Here is a 21,996-nt window from a genome sequence, read left to right on the forward strand (position 1 = left end):
TGTCTCTGGAGTCTGCATCTTGGGTCCTATCCCTGTCCGCACACAGCCGTCACCTAACAGAAGATCGCGACCAGAACGTGGACCCTGCAGACTCCTTTTCCTCGGAGTTCAACGGCGAGACGGAGCGGCTGGTAAGCCTGCTCGACCGCATTGCCCAGTCACGGGATCTACGGACTATGGCAGTCGGGCTGAATGCAGTGGATGCCATCATTCGCCATAACCCTCAGCTGTCTCAGTTTGCTAAGGACACTAAGTTGGATGACACCATTACTGCCTGGAGAGAGCAAGTCAAGGCTGGTGAGCTTGCTCTCTCACTCTCTACATCTTCCCCACCGTTACCCCAGGACAACACACACTCTCCTTCTGTCTCAACATTGCCACGGACTTCCTCTCCCTCCCCACACCAGCTGGGTTCTCGTTCACCTGCCTTTTTTCTGGCAGCTATGTGGTCAGAGGATGAGGAGGTGGTCTCTTTTTCTCCACCGGTTCCTGTTTCCTCATCCCGAAGGAAACGGCGTTCTGGCCGCCGCCACAACAGAACTATTGAGCATTCTGACTCTGGACATTCTGACATCACACCTACTTCATCTGTTCTGCAAACTGGTTCTGCTGGAGGGTCCGAGGGGCCCGTTTGGCTTCCTGTCTCCGCTGGAGGGTCCGAGGGGCCCGTTTGGCTTCCTGTCTCCGCTGGAGGGTCCGAGGGGCCCGTTCTGCTTCCTGACTCTGCTGTAGGGTCCGAGGGGCCCGTGCAGCCTCTTGCCTCGTCGGCTGGGGGTCCGGGAGGACCCAGCCAGCACATTCCAGTGTCTGCTGATGGTTCTGGTGCGGCCATTCAACCACCACCGGCTCCACCTGCAAACTCTAAATCTACACCGCCCGCAGTGTCTGCTTCGTCTGGTCCGGCCCCAGCCTCTGCGGCGCCGCCTGGTCCGGCCTCCGAGTGTTTAGCTTCGTCTGCGCCTGGGGTCCCCATGCCGTCTGGGCCTGCACGTCCTGTCCGGCCTGCACATCTGGCACATCCTGCATGTCCTGTCCGGCCGATGACTGGACGTCGTTGCCGTCATGGCCGGCTCCTTGACCTACGCCGCCGTCATGGACGGCCCCCTGAACTACGTCGCTGCCAGTGCCTCCCGCCTGGCCGGGTTTATTTTGAGTTTTTTTCCAGTTATGTTATGTTTGCGTTCAGCATTAAAGCTGTTTTGGTTTAAGTTTGTCTCTGGAGTCTGCATCTTGGGTCCTATCCCTGTCCGCACACAGCCATCACCTAACAGAAGTATTGAAACCATGCCTTTAAAATAAAAGTACAGGTATTGTCGCATACAGGTTAGACACTAATAATAGACACTAACTGTTTTATTTTAAAGGCATGGTTTCAATACTTCCTACCCTGGCAATGATGTTGCCTCCTCCCCCCACAACACGCAAAAGCAACAAAAACAAACTCAAAATTAATTTTCTTGTCACGTGTTCCATTTGAGAAAACCGTATTGGTCTGAAGTTTTTGGCTTTAATTCCTCTGGAGTCGACAAAAGTGTACTCTTAACACACAAACTTAAGAACATTTTAATCTAGGGCCATAATATGGACATATGTTAAAAACCCTGTTGTACCGTTCTCCCGACTTCTTCTGTACACGCTGTTAAGTCAATTTTTTTTAAATACTCTAGAACTTGGTATATACTTTTGTGTTTACATCCCTTCAGAGTGGCGTCTTGACAACCGTCCATTCTCAAGGACATGATTTTCACATACTGTTTATCTGCTGTAGATAGTTTTTAGACTTTCCACTTCTTCGCGTTGTACTTGTCGTGTTTCCTCAATTTCTTAAGGACAAACTGTACACCACACCAAAATATGCCAAGCTTTCAATCAATAGTTTTTTGGGAATGACCTTGTTGGTGCCTGCCGAATTGGTTGATTTTTTTTTTTTTAAAAAAATTTCATAAACTCAACTGAAGAAATGATCAACGGGCTGCAAGACTGCAAATTTAAAATGCAATTTAAAATGATTTGTTGCTATTTTTTTTTTCTGTTATGTGTAGACACAAGACTGATTCATTCTTTCAGTTAGGTGCCTTTTTATGGTTGAATTCATTACATTCATTTCAGAGAGGCTTAACATATAGACAGCACTGAGTTTATTGTGCTAGGCCCTAAAAATATGAGAAATAAATTTGAAATGAGACTCTCACACTGACTCACATTTCTTTGGTGTCATATTTAATCATGATATGTCCTTTAACTCACACATTATAATAATAATAATAATAATAATGGATTGGATTTATATAGCGCTTTTCAAGGCACCCAAAGCGCTTTACAATGCCACTATTCATTCACTCTTGCATTCACATACTGATGGAGGCAAGCTACGGTTGTAGCCACATGACTTAATTAAACAAATATGTAGATTTTTTTTCTGCACAATATTACTAAAATTAGAAACATCCTGTCTTAGACTCATGCTGAAAAGCTAGTCCATGCACTTTGTTTTCTTTTCAGGTCTGGACTATTCTGATTACTATTTATTACCATCTTCCAAAACCTTCCTGAAAAAACTTCCAAATAGAGCTCTCACTGTGTGCAAAACACCACAGTGATACTTCTAAGAGACTAGAAAAGAGACAGTTTTCCTCCCATTTTAGCTTCTCATCATTGTTTTCTTGTTGAATGTAGAATTTTATTTAAAATCTTTCTGCTTAAATATAACGTCCTGAATCAGACCTCGCAGTTTTATATTATTCCTACAGAGCACTCTCAGACTCTCAGTTTTTAAAAGCAGAATGGGAGATAGAGCCTTCAGGCCCCTCTTCTCTGAACCCATCTGTCAGTTTAGCTTCACAAGCCATACACCCTGTATACTTTCATAATTAGCCTTAAAATGTTCATTTTTGAATTTGCTAATTTTGTTGAATCAGGTGAATATGAACCCTCACGTACTTATGCTGTGACACACTCAGACTTCTGGGGGACCACGATGCACTAAGCGTTTCTTCTCCAGTCACCTCTTTTCGGTCCTGATCTGTTTGTAGTTGTATCATCTTTCCTTTTACCTCCTTATAGTTGTAAAACACTGTAAATGTATGTTTTCCCATAGATCAGCACAGATCATTTAAAACTGCTTAATATTCTGTTTGTTTGTTGTTGTTGAAAGAGGAACCAAAGGTGGCAAACCACCAGTGCCGTTTAGAAGCTGCAGAGCTAAACAAAATTCCCATTTGCTGTACTTTTCCCATGAGAGGACAGAGATGACTATCGGGAATATTGTGCATGTGTCACTCTCAGCTCCGAAGTATCATTATCAGAGAATTATGGGCAGATCGCCAAAGAGACTCGGTTCTGCATTTGCTGAAGATTAAATAAGTTGTTTTGACAGAGATATGCCAGTTGTCATGAGCCACGACCGTGTTACAGTAAATCAGTGACAGTAACTTGAGGAAACTTTGAAACCAGACCAGCATGCATTCATTGCATTATTTAGACCTGAGCCTTCCTTACCGTCACAAATGTTAAAACGTCTTCTGGGGAAAAGGCCTGTCATACCAGCACAAAGGTGGTATGATGGGGTATGACTTTTTCCTGGTTGAAATATTGGATAGTGTCATCCTGACCATTGCTCTGTAAGGTTGCGAAGTTTGGGGTCTACTCAGACAGAATTTCTACATGCAGAACTGTGCAGAAACATTTTACACATGCATGGAAAATCACCAACAAAGAACTGTCGAGCCTCCTCTCAAACACTCTGGCTGGTCTGTCAACAACACTGCTTTCCAAACACCAAACAGTAAAACAAATTACAACACAATGAAAAGATACGTGTCTAAAACACTGGAAACAATAAACTAAATGCAGAGACAGATTAGATTACCTGTGCAGAGATTATGAATTGTTAGAATATCTCTCAACTACCAGCAGAGACGGAGCCAACCAAGTGTAGTTCAGTGACCACAAATTGGCAACTAAACAAGAAACAAAAATTCACAGCAATCAAAAGGAAATAGATTGATAGATAACTGTCAAGATCATGCAGGGATAACATGAGGAGTTCAGCTGGAGCTCAAGTACTGGTGTTGTTGGAACAAAAGGGGAGGGGGGGTGAAACATTTAAAGATTCTGAAATTCACTAACCTTTACCTCTACCAATCACCTGAATTTTACAGCATTACAGATGATTGATCAATAATTTAATTTCATGTCCTTTTGGTGAGGCAGGAACTGGAAGTAACCATGACTTAATAAACCAAGAGGACATCAGCTGATGTCTTCAGAGGAGGATGAAGAGCCATTTTCACACTCAGTGCATGACCATTTTCAGACCCTGCTGTATGTAAAGTCTTGCCATCATGGCTAAGGTGCAGCTATATATAATATATATTTATATTATGCTATATTCATTTAGCACAACCAAAATAGCATGAAAATAAAAAACTGAATGGCTCAAATTGTCTGTCGGGTCTTTCAAGGGTTATACATACTGAACAACCATAGAGTGACAGGTTCTGAGAAGCATTACATGAGAAAAATACCATAAAAAGCATCTTAAAAAGAAAGCTTGTAGCTCTATTAAATGTATCGTTTTTTCAGTGAAATTCCCAAAGATCCAACCAATACAGTTCTCTGAAATGCTTCTTTAATTGGATATATTTGTCCTCTGGAAGAAGAGCAATAATGAAAGAACTATACAGTGATGGATCTTTTCATGCACAGTGCTTTTTGTGAGCATCTCATCCTGGATTAAAACTGTTGTGTTCAAGTATTTTGGTTAGACAAACATCAGAGTGTTGAACTTTTGTTGAACATGTCTGTTTCCTCAGAATGTGAAATGTCCGTGGAAGGCTTCCAGCAACGCCGGCCACTCCCTCCCTGTCTGAACGGCACGAAGCATAGCCATCGCTTCACCACATCAGCATATTGGTGGTGGGTGGCCTCCTTACCTACTGGTAGGGATGGGTACCGGTGTCCGGCACCGGTTCTGACATAAACGGTAGTAACCTACGGTGGCCCCTAGAGACAAAGCAGGTACAAACTCCAAAACACTTGCAAACTCCAAAACACTTGCAAATTCCAAAACACATGCAAACTCCAAAACACTTGCAAACTAAAAAACACATGCAAACTCCAAAACACGTACAGACTCCAAAACACTTGCAAAATCCAAAACACTTGCAAACTAAAAAACACATGCAAATTCCAAAACACGTACAAATTCCAAAACACGTACAAATTCCAAAACACTTGCAAAATCCAAAACACTTGCAAACTAAAAAACACATGCAAATTCCAAAACACGTACAAATTCCAAAACACGTACAAATTCCAAAACACTTGCAAAATCCAAAACACGTACAAATTCCAAAACACTCGCAAAATCCAAAACACGTACAAATTCCAAAACACTTGCAAAATCCAAAACACTTGCAAATTCCAAAACACGTACAAATTCCAAAACACGTACAAACTCCAAAACACTTGCAAAATCCAAAACACTTGCAAACTAAAAAACACATGCAAATTCCAAAACACGTACAAATTCCAAAACACGTACAAATTCCAAAACACTTGCAAAATCCAAAACACGTACAAATTCCAAAACACTTGCAAAATCCAAAACACTTGCAAACTAAAAAACACATGCAAATTCCAAAACACGTACAAATTCCAAAACACGTACAAATTCCAAAACACTTGCAAAATCCAAAACACGTACAAATTCCAAAACACTTGCAAAATCCAAAACACGTACAAATTCCAAAACACTTGCAAAATCCAAAACACTTGCAAATTCCAAAACACGTACAAATTCCAAAACACGTACAAACTCCAAAACACTTGCAAAATCCAAAACACTTGCAAACTAAAAAACACATGCAAATTCCAAAACACGTACAAATTCCAAAACACGTACAAATTCCAAAACACTTGCAAAATCCAAAACACGTACAAATTCCAAAACACTTGCAAAATCCAAAACACTTGCAAACTAAAAAACACATGCAAATTCCAAAACACGTACAAATTCCAAAACACTTGCAAAATCCAAAACACGTACAAATTCCAAAACACTTGCAAAATCCAAAACACGTACAAATTCCAAAACACTTGCAAACTCAAAAACACATGCAAATTCCAAAACACAACGGAAGTGCTCCAGGACGCTAGGGGCAGTGTTGAGCTTTTGTTACCTAGTAACTACACAAGCCAGGAAGTACCAATGACCGGATTTGGGGTTTGCAGCCTTAAAGGCCGCATTTTAAGGCCGATTACGTCACAGCGACAAGAGAAGGCTTTCCCAATTCAAAGGCTGCTCGAAATGCGGCCCTCAAATGCGTCCATAATTTCCCTGAATTTTAAGGATGGGTCGGTGTAGCCTTCATGGCCCAACATATCCCAGACTTCATAGTGCGGTGGTGGTGTGGATAATTTTGCCGAAAAAAAACGGTGGAAGCGGAGCGGAGGAAGTGTAAACTTTCAGAAGTAAGTACTGAATATTATGTCACTTATTTATGCGCAAATATTTTTTTAATGAAGAACATTAAACCATTATTGTTGGCCACATGTCGGGAAAGTTATGTGACATTAGTCATGTCTGTACTTTCAGAATTAACTTGGTTTTAAAGCCTTTACTTTAAAAAATATATATATAGTCGACCTTAATCTTACAGAGATTGTGATGATTTTGTGGATAATTAAAGTCAGTCATATATCCACAAACACAACAAGCTGAAAGTCAGTGATGCTGCTCGGTTTGCAGTCCTGAATATCACGGCACAAGCAGGATTCACTGCACTGTTAATGTTAGCTGTGTTATATTGCTGCCTCTGTTCGGTGGTGTCGAGCCAAACGGACTTTAACGTGTGTTTGAACGAGCTGACGGTTCACTCGTTAAGCTGAAAGAAAGATGCTTTAATCACAGGAGTCACACATGTGTCCACTGTAGCATCTGGGAACTCTTCTTGTTTAGCACTCATAATGACACAAACACTAAATCCTCCTTCTTTTGTGCTGTTTTGTAGCAGTGTATACACCTGAGACTGTCACCTGTCTGTCTGTCCTGCACTCTCTCTGTTTCTTTCTCTCTGATTGTGTAATAAAAATATGAACATGTGTTTATAAGTCACACTTGTGTTTGAATCCTGCAGCTTATCACACATTTGATTTCCATGTGTGACGACTGCAAGTGTCCAGAGTGAGGACAGACTGAGGGACCCACTGCTGCACATCATCTGTGAGGCTTTGCACCCCTGATGATCCACCAGGACAAACTCAACAGTGTGTGAGGAAGAGGAGGAGGAAGAGCCAGCAGCAGCTGACAGATGGAGAGAATAGACAGACTGTTCCCTGTTTGTGAAGGACTGCTAGAAAAGTTTAAAATAACTAATTGTCTGTCCTGAATCAGTCTTATTAGGTAATGTTCAAATAATTTTATCATTCCAGTGTTTCCAGTGTGGGAGAAAGTACTCAGGGCCTTCAAGTTACACACTATGAAAGGCAGCAACAAGTGTAATATTCAGAAACCTAAAGTATGTATCAGCAGCAGAATGGAGCTAAAAACAAATGTTTGTTTCAGTTCTATGAAGCTTTGAGTATTTTGGATCAGTAGCACTGCTGTGTTTGTTGCATCATATTGCTGTAATTGTTTATATGCTTTATATATTCTGAGCTAAGTTGATCTATAGTGTTACATCATATTCTGTAAGGATGTTATGTGTTTGTTTACTTTCTGCCCAGTTTGACCCATTTAGCAGAAGCCAGCCTGTTTAAGGCTCTGATATCTATTCTGTATGACTTAAAGCAGTTATGACATGGTCTGATTTTCTCACCCAATAAAGGAATATTTCATATATCAGTCTACTCTTCATTTTATCAGAAACAGTTATCACAGCTTGTACATTTTCTTTTTATAAATATATGTAAGCAATGAGCCAAATTTAGTAATGCCAGCATGAAGGAACAACATTTGTCTCTTATATATGATACACCTATATATGCACTGTCAAAGATACTTGTCTTTGAGTGAAGATTTAAGGTGATAAGACATATAAATAACTGCAACTTGAATCTGTACTGAAGCTCAGTATTTGACACAGAGTTCATGTTCACTGCTGTAATAGCTAATAATGATTAATATAATAACTAGAATATTGGCCATATTATATTTACATTACCAAAGTGATATGACTTTAGTCTCATGAACAACATCAGCTAATTCTTATTTACTAATTAATCTTGAAATGACTGTTCAGTACAGAAATGAAGCCCAAAAATCATGTTTTACTGTCCTGTGGTCTCAGCCTCAGATACTTATCAAATCACACAAAGCTCATGTAGAAACAAACAAACAAATGAACAAAATATGTTCTCCCTCATTTCTGCGTACTGGACCTGCGTACTGAATCTGTTTACTGTATCTGCGTACTGTACCTGTGTACTGTACCTGTGTACTGTACCTATGTACTGAATCTGTTTACTGTACCTGTGTACTGTACCTGTGTACTGTACCTGTGTACTGAATCTGTTTACTGTACCTGTGTACTGTACCTGTGTACTGTACCTGTGTACTGAATCTGTTTACTGTACCTGTGTACTGTACCTGTGTACTGAATCTGTTTACTGAATCTGCTTACTGGACCTGTGTACTGTATCTGTGTACTGTACCTGTGTACTGTACCTGCGTACTGTACCTGTGTACTGTACCTGTGTACTGAATCTGTTTACTGAATCTGCGTACTGTACCTGTGTACTGTACCTGTGTACTGTACCTATGTACTGAATCTGTTTACTGTACCTGTGTACTGTACCTGTGTACTGTACCTGTGTACTGAATCTGTTTACTGTACCTGTGTACTGTACCTGTGTACTGAATCTGTTTACTGAATCTGCTTACTGGACCTGTGTACTGTATCTGTGTACTGTACCTGTGTACTGTACCTGCGTACTGTACCTGTGTACTGTACCTGTGTACTGAATCTGTTTACTGAATCTGCTTACTGGACCTGTGTACTGTATCTGTGTACTGTACATGTGTACTGAATCTGTGTACTGTACCTGTGTACTGTACCTGCGTACTGTACCTGTATACTGAATCTGCGTACTGTACCTGTGTACTGTACCTGTGTACTGTACCTGTGTACTGAATCTGTTTACTGTATCTGCGTACTGTACCTGCGTACTGAATCTGCTTACTGTACCTGTGTACTGTACCTATGTACTGAATCTGTTTACTGTACCTGTGTACTGTACCTGTGTACTATACCTATGTACTGAATCTGTTTACTGTATCTGCGTACTGTACCTGCGTACTGAATCTGCTTACTGTACCTGTGTACTGTACCTGTGTACTGAATCTGTTTACTGTACCTGTGTACTGTACCTGTGTACTATACCTATGTACTGAATCTGTTTACTGTATCTGCGTACTGTACCTGCGTACTGAATCTGCTTACTGTACCTGTGTACTGTACCTATGTACTGAATCTGTTTACTGTACCTGTGTACTGTACCTATGTACTGAATCTGTTTACTGTACCTGTGTACTGTACCTGTGTACTATACCTATGTACTGAATCTGTTTACTGTATCTGCGTACTGTACCTGCGTACTGAATCTGCTTACTGTACCTGTGTACTGTACCTGTGTACTGTACCTGTGTACTGAATCTGCTTACTGGACCTGTGTACTGTATCTGCGTACTGGACCTGTGTACTGTATCTGTGTACTGTACCTGTGTACTGTATATGTGTACTGTACCTGTGTAATGGACATGTGCACTGGACCTGTGTACTGTACCTGCGTACTGTATCTGTGTACTGTACCTGTGTACTGTACCTGCGTACTGTATCTGTGTACTGTACCTGTGTACTGTACCTGCGTACTGTATCTGTGTACTGTATCTGTTTACTGTACCTGCGTACTGTATCTGTGTACTGTACCTGTTTACTGTATCTGTTTACTGTACCTGCGTACTGTATCTGTGTACTGTACCTGCGTACTGTACCTGCGTACTGTATCTGTTTACTGTATCTGTGTACTGTACCTGTGTACTGTATCTGTGTACTGGACCTGTGTACTGTACCTGCGTACTGTATCTGTGTACTGTATGTGCTTACTGTATCTGTGTACTGTATCTGTTTACTGTATCTGTGTACTGTATCTGTGTACTGGACCTGTGTACTGTACCTGCGTACTGTATCTGTGTACTGTATCTGTTTACTGTATCTGTGTACTGGACCTGTGTACTGTATCTGCTTACTGTATCTGTGTACTGTACCTGTGTACTGTATCTGTGTACTGGACCTGTGTACTGTACCTGCGTACTGTATCTGTGTACTGGACCTGTGTACTGTACCTGCGTACTGTACCTGCGTACTGTATCTGTTTACTGTATCTGTGTACTGTACCTGTGTACTGTATCTGTGTACTGGACCTGTGTACTGTACCTGCGTACTGTATCTGTGTACTGTATGTGCTTACTGTATCTGTGTACTGTATCTGTTTACTGTATCTGTGTACTGTACCTGTGTACTGTATCTGTGTACTGGACCTGTGTACTGTACCTGCGTACTGTATCTGTGTACTGTATCTGTTTACTGTATCTGTGTACTGGACCTGTGTACTGTATCTGCTTACTGTATCTGTGTACTGTATCTGCTTACTGTATCTGCGTATTGTACCTGTGTACAGTATCTGTGTACTGTATCTGTTTACTGTATCTGCATACTGTACCTGCGTACTGTATCTGTGTACTGGACCTGCTTACTGTATCTGCGTATTGTACCTGTGTACTGTATCTGTGTACTGTATCTGTTTACTGTATCTGTGTACTGTATCTGCTTACTGTACCTGTGTACTGTATCTGTGTACTGTATCTGCTTACTGTACCTGTGTACTGTATCTGTGTACTGTATCTGTTTACTGTATCTGCGTATTGTACCTGTGTACTGTATCTGTGTACTGTATCTGTTTACTGTATCTGCATACTGTACCTGCGTACTGTATCTGTGTACTGGACCTGCTTACTGGACCTGTGTACTGTATCTGCTTACTGTACCTGTGTACTGTATCTGTGGATAAAGCAGTGGCTCTGGAGGTGTGGGCGGAGGAGGGCGACAGCTCCATGCCGAAGCCGTCACTAAAATGTTGACAGAACATTGGGGATGGAAAAAGAACTACATTTCCCAAAAGGCAGGTATGGGGAAAAGTCCTGCACCGTGTGGAAAAAGCAAAATCGTGGGCCAGGCTGGATCAATCTGCAATTTATATTTTTTATATTTATATTTTTTTATACTGGATGGATTAAGCCTCATTTTTACTTAGTGAATCCCACCACACTATGTCAACAAGCTTTAATTGTATTATCTGGTGTTTGTGCTTCATTGGACTTCCTCAGTATCCTGTAGTAGTTTATGTGTTGCTTTAAATGATGAGCATGCAGTATACCTGCTGTCCATAGTTGGAAACAGTGATAACGCACACAAACCAAGATGTGTTGGCCCGACTGTTTCAAACTTCATTTTCATCAAATACAACATGTGGATTGAGAACCGAACCAAGAGACCTGCAGTCCAGTTTTGTTCATGTACAGTGTGGTTGACACAAAAGCCCTCAGTCTAACAATGGAAAATGAAGAGCAAACACCAACGTTAACCAACATCATAAAGTATTAAAAGTACACTGCCATACGCCCAATTCAAAGCAACCTGTTCACAAATCTAAAAACTGCTCATTTGGAGCATTTGATTAAATACAATAAATCCATAAATATCTGGACAGAGCTGCATTGCGCTTTGTAATTTTGATTTTTCTTGTTGTTGATCTGAACATTGAGTCTCATTTTAAAGTGACTAATATGGATAACAGAATGATAGTCACGGGGACAAAGAACAAAATCAGATGGTGTACTTGTTGGCTAAACAAGCTCTGAAAAAGGACAACATTATGAAGGTACAGATGGGTGACAAATTTAGGGAAATATTATGACTTGCACATTCATCACGTCAGCCCATCCGAACACCTACTGGAAATTTTAATGATGTTAGGCTGCTCTCTTCATCGCCATCACCAAAGGACTTGGGGAATGCTAAGGTGCACTGAAGCTGTTAGCCAGCGCAACACAGTCTGCTTGAGTATTGTTTCTGATCGTGTTAATCCCTTTATGAACATTTGGACCAGCCCTCTAATGGCTGCTTCCAGCAGGATAACGCACCATATCACAAAGCTCAAATAATCTAAAAGGTTTTTTTTAACAGAGTTCAACACTCAAATGGACTCAACAGTCACCAGATCTTAATCCGGTAGCACCTTTGAAATGTACTGAAACAAGAGATTGGCATGATGGATGTGCAGTCTACAAATCTGCAGAAACTGCATAATGAAACAATGTCAATGTGGACCAAAATCTCTGAGCACCACCTTGCTGAATCTATAATAATGAAAGCAATTCTAAAGGTGAACGAGGGTCCAATGTGGTACTAATGATATCTAATAAACTGGGCAGTGAGTATGTAAAACAAAGCAAAAGGTGTGAAAAATGAAAACAACAGAAAAAAAAACTTTAGAGTGCAAACAAATCAGTTCGGTACAGATGTATTTACCTAGGATCGACACTTTCATATCGTACAGTAAAGACTCTACAGTTGTTAGAGCGGGAACGTTGGGGCAGTTGGTAAAAGTGGGAAGGAAGAACTAACTTTTAACAGGAATACATCTCCAGTACAACCAGTTTCGTGGAGGGGAAGCTGGAGCCGGGGTCCTGAGAAGAAAGGAGCAAAAATTAAACAGTCCAAAGCAAACAAAAGTACTCACCTTTGAGACTTTGCTTAGGGTCAGTTAAAACAATGCCAATATGTGCTTTAAGGGTAGAATCAGGTGAAATGCCACTATATATTAGAAGAAAACTGTTAATAGTTAATTATTAGATACATTTGAAAGGTCATAATAAAAGTCATCCTGTTAAGAAAGTGTTAGAAAATTGTTGGGAAAGAGGAAAGGATTTTTCAGGTACAAGTACAGTGACTATTTGCAGATTTATACAGATGGATCGAAAAATCCAAAAATTAAACAAGTGCGGCAGTTGTCATTCCAGAAGAAATTCCTAAGGAAATTGAAGTGTCGCAGTATAACCCAAGAGATGGCAGTAGTTCAACACTGATAGACTGCAAGCTGCCGTAAAAAAGCGAAGAAAAAAACACGAACGCAGTCACCGATCGCGCTCCAGTCCAGCAGGTGGCGGAAAAAAGCTCGATCCAAGTTGGGGTCACAGCCGCCAATGAATCCAACGAAGAAGGAGAAGAAGTTAAACGTGTATGCTGAGCTGGCTGATGTGGAATCTGTATTTCGTGATTTTAGTAGATAACTCGGGAACAGTAGGATGGAGAATGACATTCTTGTCTCTCTGGAAGATTTAGGGTAAGTGAAAATACGGTTATGTATCCCGCTGTGGAAACACTGTGTGCCTAGCCACGCTCCAGGGAGCAGACCTGCCCATTCTTTTCTATTTTAGCCAGCGCAATACAAATATAGCTTGAGCTAAACGGCTAAATTGGTGTGGTAGCTAGCGTTCGGGCGGTGTTGTGTATTTATTTATTTATTTATTTAAATTTAAAATCGCTGCTTATGAGTGTCATATTGATGTGTGTACATAGTCATGCAAATCGAGCCTACACAGTGATTTGACATGATAAGCTACAGGCTTCGTCAGCAGCAGCAGCAGCAGCTGCTGCCATGAAAATGCATACGAGGATAGCTCCAACACATTATTTTGCATTAACCAGTTCAGACCAGTTTTCTAAGCAAGATAGAGAAGATGGTTCCAGATTAATCTCTTATACGCTGAAATTTCCAGTAGGTTCTCCCAAGTCACTGGGGCTCTCGTGCCACTTTCGTTGCCTCATGTAAGCCTGACAGTAAGAAGAGAGTCCTTAAATAACCACATTTTAAAATGTGCTTTGGTTCTGTTTGGAGACGCTCTGGCTCTCTTAGCAGGCTTCATTTCTACTCGTCATCAAGAGTGAGAGAGGTTTTATGTGTTTTTTTATTTTTGTTGTTGTTGTTGTTTTTTAATATGAGCTCTATTTGTGTGTGCGTGTGTGTGATGGATGGATTGATTGAGTGCAGGTACCAAGGCCCTCTGTTGGAAGAAGGAGCTCTGGAATCTGCTGTGAGCGGAGGAGCAGCTTCACCCGAGTTTACCAAGCTCTGTGCTTGGATCGTCTCAGAACTCAGACTCTACTGCAAGCTGGAGGAAAATGTCCATGCTACCAACTGTAAGCGCTGCTCATTCACTAGGACATGAAGCTCTTCCTGATGCTAACAAATGTAAAATATAATTGTTGAATAGTTGTACAGCAGATTATTAATGAACATCTATTCCAGTGTTTGTTATTTTCTGGCCTCCAATTCCAGTCCATGATTGTGGGTATCATACATGAGTTAATGAAATGAGATCTAACCAACTTGTTTATCTAAAAGCCAACATTTAGAAAGTGCTTTTTGTTCTTGTTCCAGGCCCGAGTGAGGCAGAGGGCTTCCAGCTGGAGATGAGCGGCCTGCTGTCAGAGCTCACCTGTCCATACTCTGTCCTCACCAGTGGAGACATTACCCAGAGGTTCCTGAACAGGACAGACTGCCTGCTGCTTATAAGTACGAAAAACACTCTTAATAACCACGCCTGTCTTTAAAGAGCAACTTAAACCTGACACTTTCTATGAACTGCTTAGACACACACAGGCTGTGATAAAGGCCCACCTAATGTCAACATGTCTTCTGTATTTAAATGTCTAATGTGGATGAAAGCAAAAAAAAGTGAGAGGAGAGGAAAGATGTGAGTCTTGCGCACTATGCTCTCACTGCAGGCAAAACAAGTGAAACATTCACTGTGGGTGTGCCACTGGTGTTTGAGTTTTAAGGACTCATACATTCAGCAGGTGTCCAGTTTTACCTGTTGGTTGGAGAAGGTGTGGCAGCTTTACTAGTAATATGCTGCATTTAGAAATGAAGTGTCTTTATTCTGGTAGGTGCCTTCATCTAGTTTTACTTCTTTCACTGTGGATTACTCTCATACACGATCCATAAATCTGCAAATCTGTCTGTGCAGTCGCTGGTGTTCATGCAGCATTACTGTAGTCACCCATGTTGTCATCCTCTGAATTTCCTGACTTCATCAGCGCATAAATGGAGTAATTATACTATAAACACTGAGGTCCACTGGCTTCATGTTTTTGCTGTAGTTCAGGTCAGAATCAGGTCAGGAAAACATAATGACAAATTACAAAAATCTGTTCATCCTTCCATCTTCTTAACTGCTTCTCACACCTGTGATAAGGTGAAAGGTGCTGTACAGTGGACATTTCACCATTCTGTGGCAGGGCTGGAGTCAAACATGAGCAATAAATCTAAACTGAGCTTGAACAACTACGAACATAGTTTGATGATGGCAGGAAAATCAGCAGCGGATACTGGATCTGACCTGTCTGGACAGAACGCAGCCATGGCTGTCGCCACAGTTTTCACCCTGACACTCTGTGTGTCTTTTAACTTGGGCAGTTCCCAGTCGGTTTTTCAGAGGGAAGTAAATGAAGGTGGAGTATTGCTTCACTGTCTTGGCCTCAAAACACAGATTAGTGCCGACTTGTAAATCTCAAGTGGAGCTGATTTGTTTGAAATGTGACTTTCAGAAACCTGATCTCACTGTCAAAGCAATAAGAATTTACTCAAATTCATTTTTGGGGGGTTTCAGCTTTTCTGGTTTCTGAGTTGGAGGCGTCGAGGATGATCCTGGTTAACAAGCCTCAGAAGAAAGCCCAGGAGTCTGGAAGCCCTGCGTTCCAAGAACTGAAGGGCATCTGCATGGCACTGGGCATGTCCAAGCCTCCAGCCAACATCACCATGTTCCAGTTCTTCAGTGGCATAGAGAAGAAGGTCAGTTAGACACAGAGGTGGTGTCCACTATAAAGTAGGGTCTCTAAAAAAGAGCGACACCATATTACATCGTGTTGTGATAACTCGCACTGGGTGAGAGTTAAAAACGACGAGTGAAGGAGCAGCAGCTGTAAAGGTCACCTCTGACCTTTGAAACAAGCAAAAACATCTGGGACAAAAGGGTGCAGCAGCTCATACGGATAAATGGGGCAGAACCTTTAAGAGACATGAAGACAAATAAAAGGATTTTGAATTCATAAACGAGCAGCCACTGAAGTTATGCTAAACTTGAAGTGATGTGCTCTCACTTGCACCAGAAAAAAATCGAGCAGCGTGTTTTGCACCAGCCGTAAGCGAGCAATGGAAGCCTGGCTGATCTCTATGAGAAGTGCATTGCAGTAATTGAGATGAGAGGTTATAAATGTTTATGATGATTATTTAATATTTTATTATCTGATAACATCTCATCTGTGTCAGCACTCTAGGCAGACTTTAACATTTGCCTGCCCCAACCCAAAGATTTCCCACTGCTGCTAATTTATTCGTTTTCACATATATGAGATAAATGATTAAAATATAACTGTTTTGCAGTGAATAAACATAAAATGGCTAAAGTTTCAGGGCCGAGGCAGAATTTCATAATGAATTTTGCACGTTACCGTTACAGAGAAATACAAAGCCTTCTTGTTATTGGGGTTTTTTTTGTTGACCTCTGCAAAATGTACCCAAACTATTACTACCAAGGGGCAGTGTTTTACCAGAATATTTCGTGTAGTTGCCCACCCTCTAACATGAAGAAAATAAAATGTATGGTTTGCTCTTAGATTCCACAGCAAAGTAAGTCTAATTGAGGTAATCACATGCAGGGCATTTAGTCTAAAATGACAAACAAGAAGAAGTCCATTTGGGAAACATTAGCACTTTATTAATATAGCCATTGCTTTGTGGCTTCCAATCAACATCATCACTCATTGTTTTCATCTCCAAAGCTGTAGAAAGCTGCTGTCATGTGGACTTTTTATCATTTGGAATAGATACTTGTCATGTCCCCGTGCTCCTCCTCTTCAGGTTGAATTATGAGTGGATGCTGCACCATCTTGTGGTAGAAACTGATATTACATGAAAGCACTGCTCAGCACTGTTTTCACTCTTTTTGACATTTAGTGTAAAACAGGTGTATAAGCATGGTACTCGTGTTCATTTTAGAAAGTGTGTAAACTTACAATGAGTGAACGAGTTTTAAAATGTAGGCTTAAAAGCAAAGGAAGGATGTGAGCTGCCTGCCAGCAACACTGAGAGAAATGAATGTTTTGCAACAACCAACCATGAGGCTGACAATCTGAAGTCAGGGAAAGGATTCCTGCCCTCCTAAAGTGTTTTTTCTTTGAAAGCAGATACTTTTACAATTCAACTTGCACACATCTGCACATGCTCTCTTTTTCCTTTCAGCTGAAAGAAGCCCTTAGTCGAGTTCCACCAAACCATGTAGGGGAGCCGTTGTTAAAGAAGCCCCTTGGACCTGTGCACATGGTAAGTAAAAATGGTGGAGAAATGCAGAACAGTCAGTGAATAGTATGTGAAGACTCTTTCTTCTCTCTTAATCTTTTTACCTTAGGAAAAAATTGAGGCTATAAACCAAGCGCTAGTGAATGAGTATGAGGTGAGAAGGAAGATGCTGTTGAAACGTCTTGACGTGACGGTGCAGTCCTTCGGTTGGTCCGATAGAGCAAAGGTACGTAGCAACGTGGCATCCTCCTAACCAAGTATGAAGCACGTGTCTAGCTTTTTAAACAGGAGCACTGTGGGTTACAGAGGTACTGCTCTTTGCTCTCTTTCATAGCAAATGTTCTTAATTGGGTTAGCTACAAAATCTTCTGCTCTCTTAAATGTTGTTCTTCTCACTATAAAAATGTTGGGCCAAAACCAAAATAATCCTTATTTATCTTTTGCTGGTGTTTGTGCTGCCGTCAGTTTGTCCTGCATCTGAAAATAGCTATTTTGGCTCTTCTCCTGTAAGGTCACCATTCATTTGGTGGGTGTGGCTGCTTTGCTGACAAACAGAACTGCGTGCGACATTACGGCCACATGCTCTCGCTGACATCATATAGAGCCAGGAGTAGGAGTTTGTGCCTGAGCTTTTGGCTCACATGTACATACGCTGGACTCATCATTTAAACTTTGGTTATGTTTAATATGAGTATCTGAACAGGAGATATGACAGAAAATATGAAAAGGCAGAATAGGTGGACTTGAAGTAATAACTTCATCCGGACCACAACTTTTCATAAGTAATTATTATTTGAAAATAATATAAAACGGTGAGAAATTCCTGCCTCTAGAGGCTTCCTGAAGAGATACAGCCTGAAATCCAGAGGAATATAAGCTGCTATAAAATGATGAAAAAAGTAATCATCTTTTCAAATAATTCTGCCAGTTGATTGTTGATTCTGAGTCTCGTGTTTAGTCATATACTTTGAAAAATACTGTTTAATACAATAGATGTGTTACTGTCCTGTTGTGGATTATGGGCTTTATTGTGCTCATCTCTCTTCAGACACATGCTGATAAGTTGAGTAAAGTTTACCCTCCACTGCGTTCAGCTCTTGCCAACAAAAGTAAAGTCTCTGTTGCTCATCTTCTTGCCGCTCGCCAAGACTTCTCCAAGATCCTCCGCACAAGCAGCGGGAAGATAAGAGAGAAGACGGCCTGTGCCATCAATAAGGTGGGCTCATCAGTGCAGTGACACCTGTCCTTCTTCCTTTTCATGTCTTTTACTCTGTTTTTATTTCAGTGTAAAATGCGTTGATTTAATACTGACTGTTTGGTGGTAATAAACATATAAAGCTCAGCACAGTAACTTTAGTTTGAAATGTTTCTCCTGGTCATCCACGCGTCACGTCTAGTGGCGCTGTGGTCAAGCGTCCCACAACTGTTTGATTTCAGCACATTTCCTCTCCTCAGGTTCTGATGGGCCGAGTACCAGACAGGGGAGGTCGGCCGTGTGAGATTGAGCCTCCGCCTCCAGAGATGCCCACCTGGCAGAAGCGTCAAGATGCTCCCCAAATCGGAGGACACTATGGCGGCGGTGGGCACGGAGGTGGCAGGGGAGGATACGATCACGGCTCTCAAGGTGGCCGTGGGGGCTATGAGAGGGGAGCCGGGGGAGGAGGACACGGGGAGAGAGGAAGTAGAGGAGGAGGTGGAAGAGGGAGAGGCAGTTACAACCAGGGCTACTATCAGGATGCAGGAGGTCATCACGGGGGAGGAGGAAGAGGAGGTTATGGAGGAAACCACCAAGGAGGCTTCCAGGATCCCAACTACCATGGAGGAGGAGGCGGCGGATACCATGATGGCGGTCATTACCAAGACAGAGGTGGCGGTCGAGGAGGTCGAGGGGGTAGAGGAAGAGGAGGAAGGGGAGGAGGAGGACAAGGAGGGGGCTGGGGAGGAAGAGGGGGGCAGAATTTTAACCAAGGAGGACAGTTTGAACAGTTCTTCCAGCATGGTGGGCAGCATTATAGCCAGGCTGGCTTTAGTCAAGGCAGACATTATACTAGCTGAAGGCAGGGCAGCACAGCAGAGTCCACGTCGACTGCTTCTCGTTCATGAACTCATCTAAAATGCCTTATCAGCTGATCTTCAACTATTATAATGGTTACAAGCTGACGTTATAGAAACACAGGTAGTATTTTTCACCAGACTGTTATGGTCTCTATTCAGGGCAGTTCTAAAGTGGCCCTTTGTTTTCAGTTGTTTTCATATAGATCTGCTATAAGTGGTTAGTCGACAAGTTGGACTCTGCTTAATTAGCCTTATTGTGGACATTTTTTTTCGAAAACTAAAGGTCCCTAAAATTTCAGTGTGTGTGCATTTGCTGTATCTGAAATTAGAGGTGCACACTGATATTACAGGATTCTTGAAATTCTTCTAGTTTTGGTGAATATGAGAATGACTTGAAGGGAAAAAAGCATCATTTTCCAGTCTTAGTTTTGTTTCGGTTAATCTGACTAGAGTCCTTTGTTACTTATTTAAAAAAACAAAATGATGCTATCTTGTACTCCTAATGGAAGCTTGTGTGCATACAGGTATGGATGTTGAAAGGTTTGCATGGATGAGTGAATGAGAAATAAAAGCTGAAACGAGTGTCACAGGTTCAATGGTCTTGATTATCTACATCAGATGGGGACATTCCCTCATTGCCAATTATTTACATCAGAGTTATAAACTCACTGGGCATTTTATTAGGCACACTTTGATGAAATGATTAATTCTAATATAGCAATCTGTCTCGTGCGACACATACAGTTAAATTTGTTGTCTCTCTTGAACAGTTGAAAATGGCATAGCAGTCCTATGTATGCAATATGCTTAAGAGAAATGCTATTATAATTTTAATTGTTTTAAGACGATACAGACTACCATAAAAACTGACCTGAATGCTTTAAAGACAAGGCACAATTTAAAGGGAATTGTGCCAAGTGCATCTCATGACTTGCTTGAAGGATGCCAAAATGAGAACCAAGTGCAGTTATGGCTGTTCAATAGAACCTGTTCCTGAATCTGGAAGTGCAGGTCTTTTGAGCCCTATGCTGTCTTCCAAATGGCAGCAAAGAGGATGGCTGATAAAATGGATTGGTAACGTCCTTTACAATGTTGCTGTAATGCTGGGCTGACAGTGTGGATACCTAACTTTGTGCAAGAACCCTAAAATGAGGAGCAGTAGGAGTTTCAAGTTGATACCATAGAGGTATCTACTAGGAGGCTGAGGGGTGGTTGCCAGCGGTTTGACAGCAGCTGTGTAGTTTCCCTACCAAGCTGTTGTACAGTATGATAGAATGCTTTATATTGAGCAGTGGTAAAAAGACTAGCGGTTTTGCAGAGAGCTGGAGCAGAGTTAACAGTCAGCTTAAGGTCCTCACCAGTGTTGATCAAGTTACTTGAAAAAAGTAATCAGTAACTAATTACTGATTACTTCCCCCCAAAAAGTAATCCCGTTACTTTACTGATTACTTATTTTCAAAAGTAATTAATTACTTAGTTACTTTTTAAAAACACGATTTACAACCTGAAGAGGTGATAAATCGATAGATCTTTCAGCCCAATTCTACTTTTTCTGCATAATCCATCATACAAAATGTAATCAAATGGAAAAGTCTCTTTTTTTAACTTGTTTTATTAGTTTTAATCTTTTAACTTTATGCATCAAGCAAAAATTTAACTGTATGCACCATTCTCTGACTGGAAGAAATTTGTTTAACGTTTAAACCTATTTTCTGCACATTCCAGCACATAAAATAAAATTTGTTTTCGTGTTTACACTCACTCTTTCGAATAGATGCAAGTAAAACACAGCAGAAAATAAATAAAATCAAAGACTAGCGGTCCTGTTGCTCTATTTTCACCTGTAAAGCAGGAGTGGGGCAGGCGGAGGTTTACCCTGGTGTAGGTGAGCTGCAGCGGTCAGTTGAAGAATCTGCGAGTTTCTCTGAATTTCCCATTACGTCATAGCGCACTCCCAGTGCTTGCTTGGAAGTTTAGGGGGGGGTTTTCCGCTGTAAAAAGAAGTTTTCTTCCCACACACAACGGACACTAATGTTTTTGTCACTCTTTATGGAATCAAACTCAAAGTAAGGTCAGTACTTCCACGCTTTAAACGCTGCACGCTCACACTCTCTCCCGCACTCGATATATGATCCACTGTTGATCTGCACACAGCTGTTGTCACGAACGTCGCACTCGCTTACATCACTGTCATGAGACATTCTCGCAAAAAAAATCACGGTTTTAGTAACGCAGTAACGCAGCGTTCCTACGGCAAAGTAACGGTAATCTAATTACTGTTTTTGCAATAGTAATCCCTTACTCTACTCGTTACTTGAAAAGAGTAATCCACTTCCTCTCCTGATGGAGTAGGCCCTCTGCCTACTGGTGGTGGTCAGAGGGCCTGGTGGCGCCAGTGTCCGGCAGCCTCGCCTCTGTCAGTGTGCCCCAGGGTGGCTGTGGCTACAATGTAGCTTGCCATCACCAGTGTGTGAATGGGTGCGTGAATGGGTGGATGACTGGATATGTAAAGCGCTTTGG

General features: G+C 41.5%; 1 protein-coding gene across 1 annotated transcript; it reads left to right on the plus strand.

Moving 5' to 3' along the window:
• The first annotated feature begins 13,237 nt into the window (after positions 1-13,237).
• tslig3a (tRNA splicing ligase complex subunit 3A) lies at positions 13,238-20,058 on the plus strand. Its single transcript, XM_085297686.1, has 8 exons — positions 13,238-13,404; positions 14,113-14,261; positions 14,503-14,637; positions 15,734-15,915; positions 17,365-17,445; positions 17,531-17,647; positions 18,470-18,637; positions 18,877-20,058. Exons 1-8 carry the CDS (start codon positions 13,367-13,369, stop codon positions 19,474-19,476), a joined length of 1,470 nt encoding a protein of 489 aa, XP_085153812.1. The 5' UTR covers positions 13,238-13,366; the 3' UTR covers positions 19,477-20,058.
• The last annotated feature ends 1,938 nt before the right edge of the window (positions 20,059-21,996 follow it).

The sequence above is a fragment of the Mchenga conophoros genome, linkage group LG13, assembly GCF_057382185.1.
Source record: "Mchenga conophoros isolate Kocher_MC1m ecotype Shallow Benthic linkage group LG13, M_conophoros_male_GT1.1, whole genome shotgun sequence".
Classification (NCBI taxonomy): Eukaryota; Metazoa; Chordata; class Actinopteri; order Cichliformes; family Cichlidae; genus Mchenga; species Mchenga conophoros.

Coding starts and splice junctions, on each gene's coding strand:
- tslig3a (XM_085297686.1), top strand. CDS start 13,367: ATGGAGAATGACATTCTTGTCTCTCTGGAAGATTTAGG. Junction 14,638..15,733: donor AGACTGCCTGCTGCTTATAA/GTACGAAAAACA, acceptor GGGGGGTTTCAG/CTTTTCTGGTTTCTGAGTTG. Junction 17,446..17,530: donor CCCTTGGACCTGTGCACATG/GTAAGTAAAAAT, acceptor TTTTTACCTTAG/GAAAAAATTGAGGCTATAAA.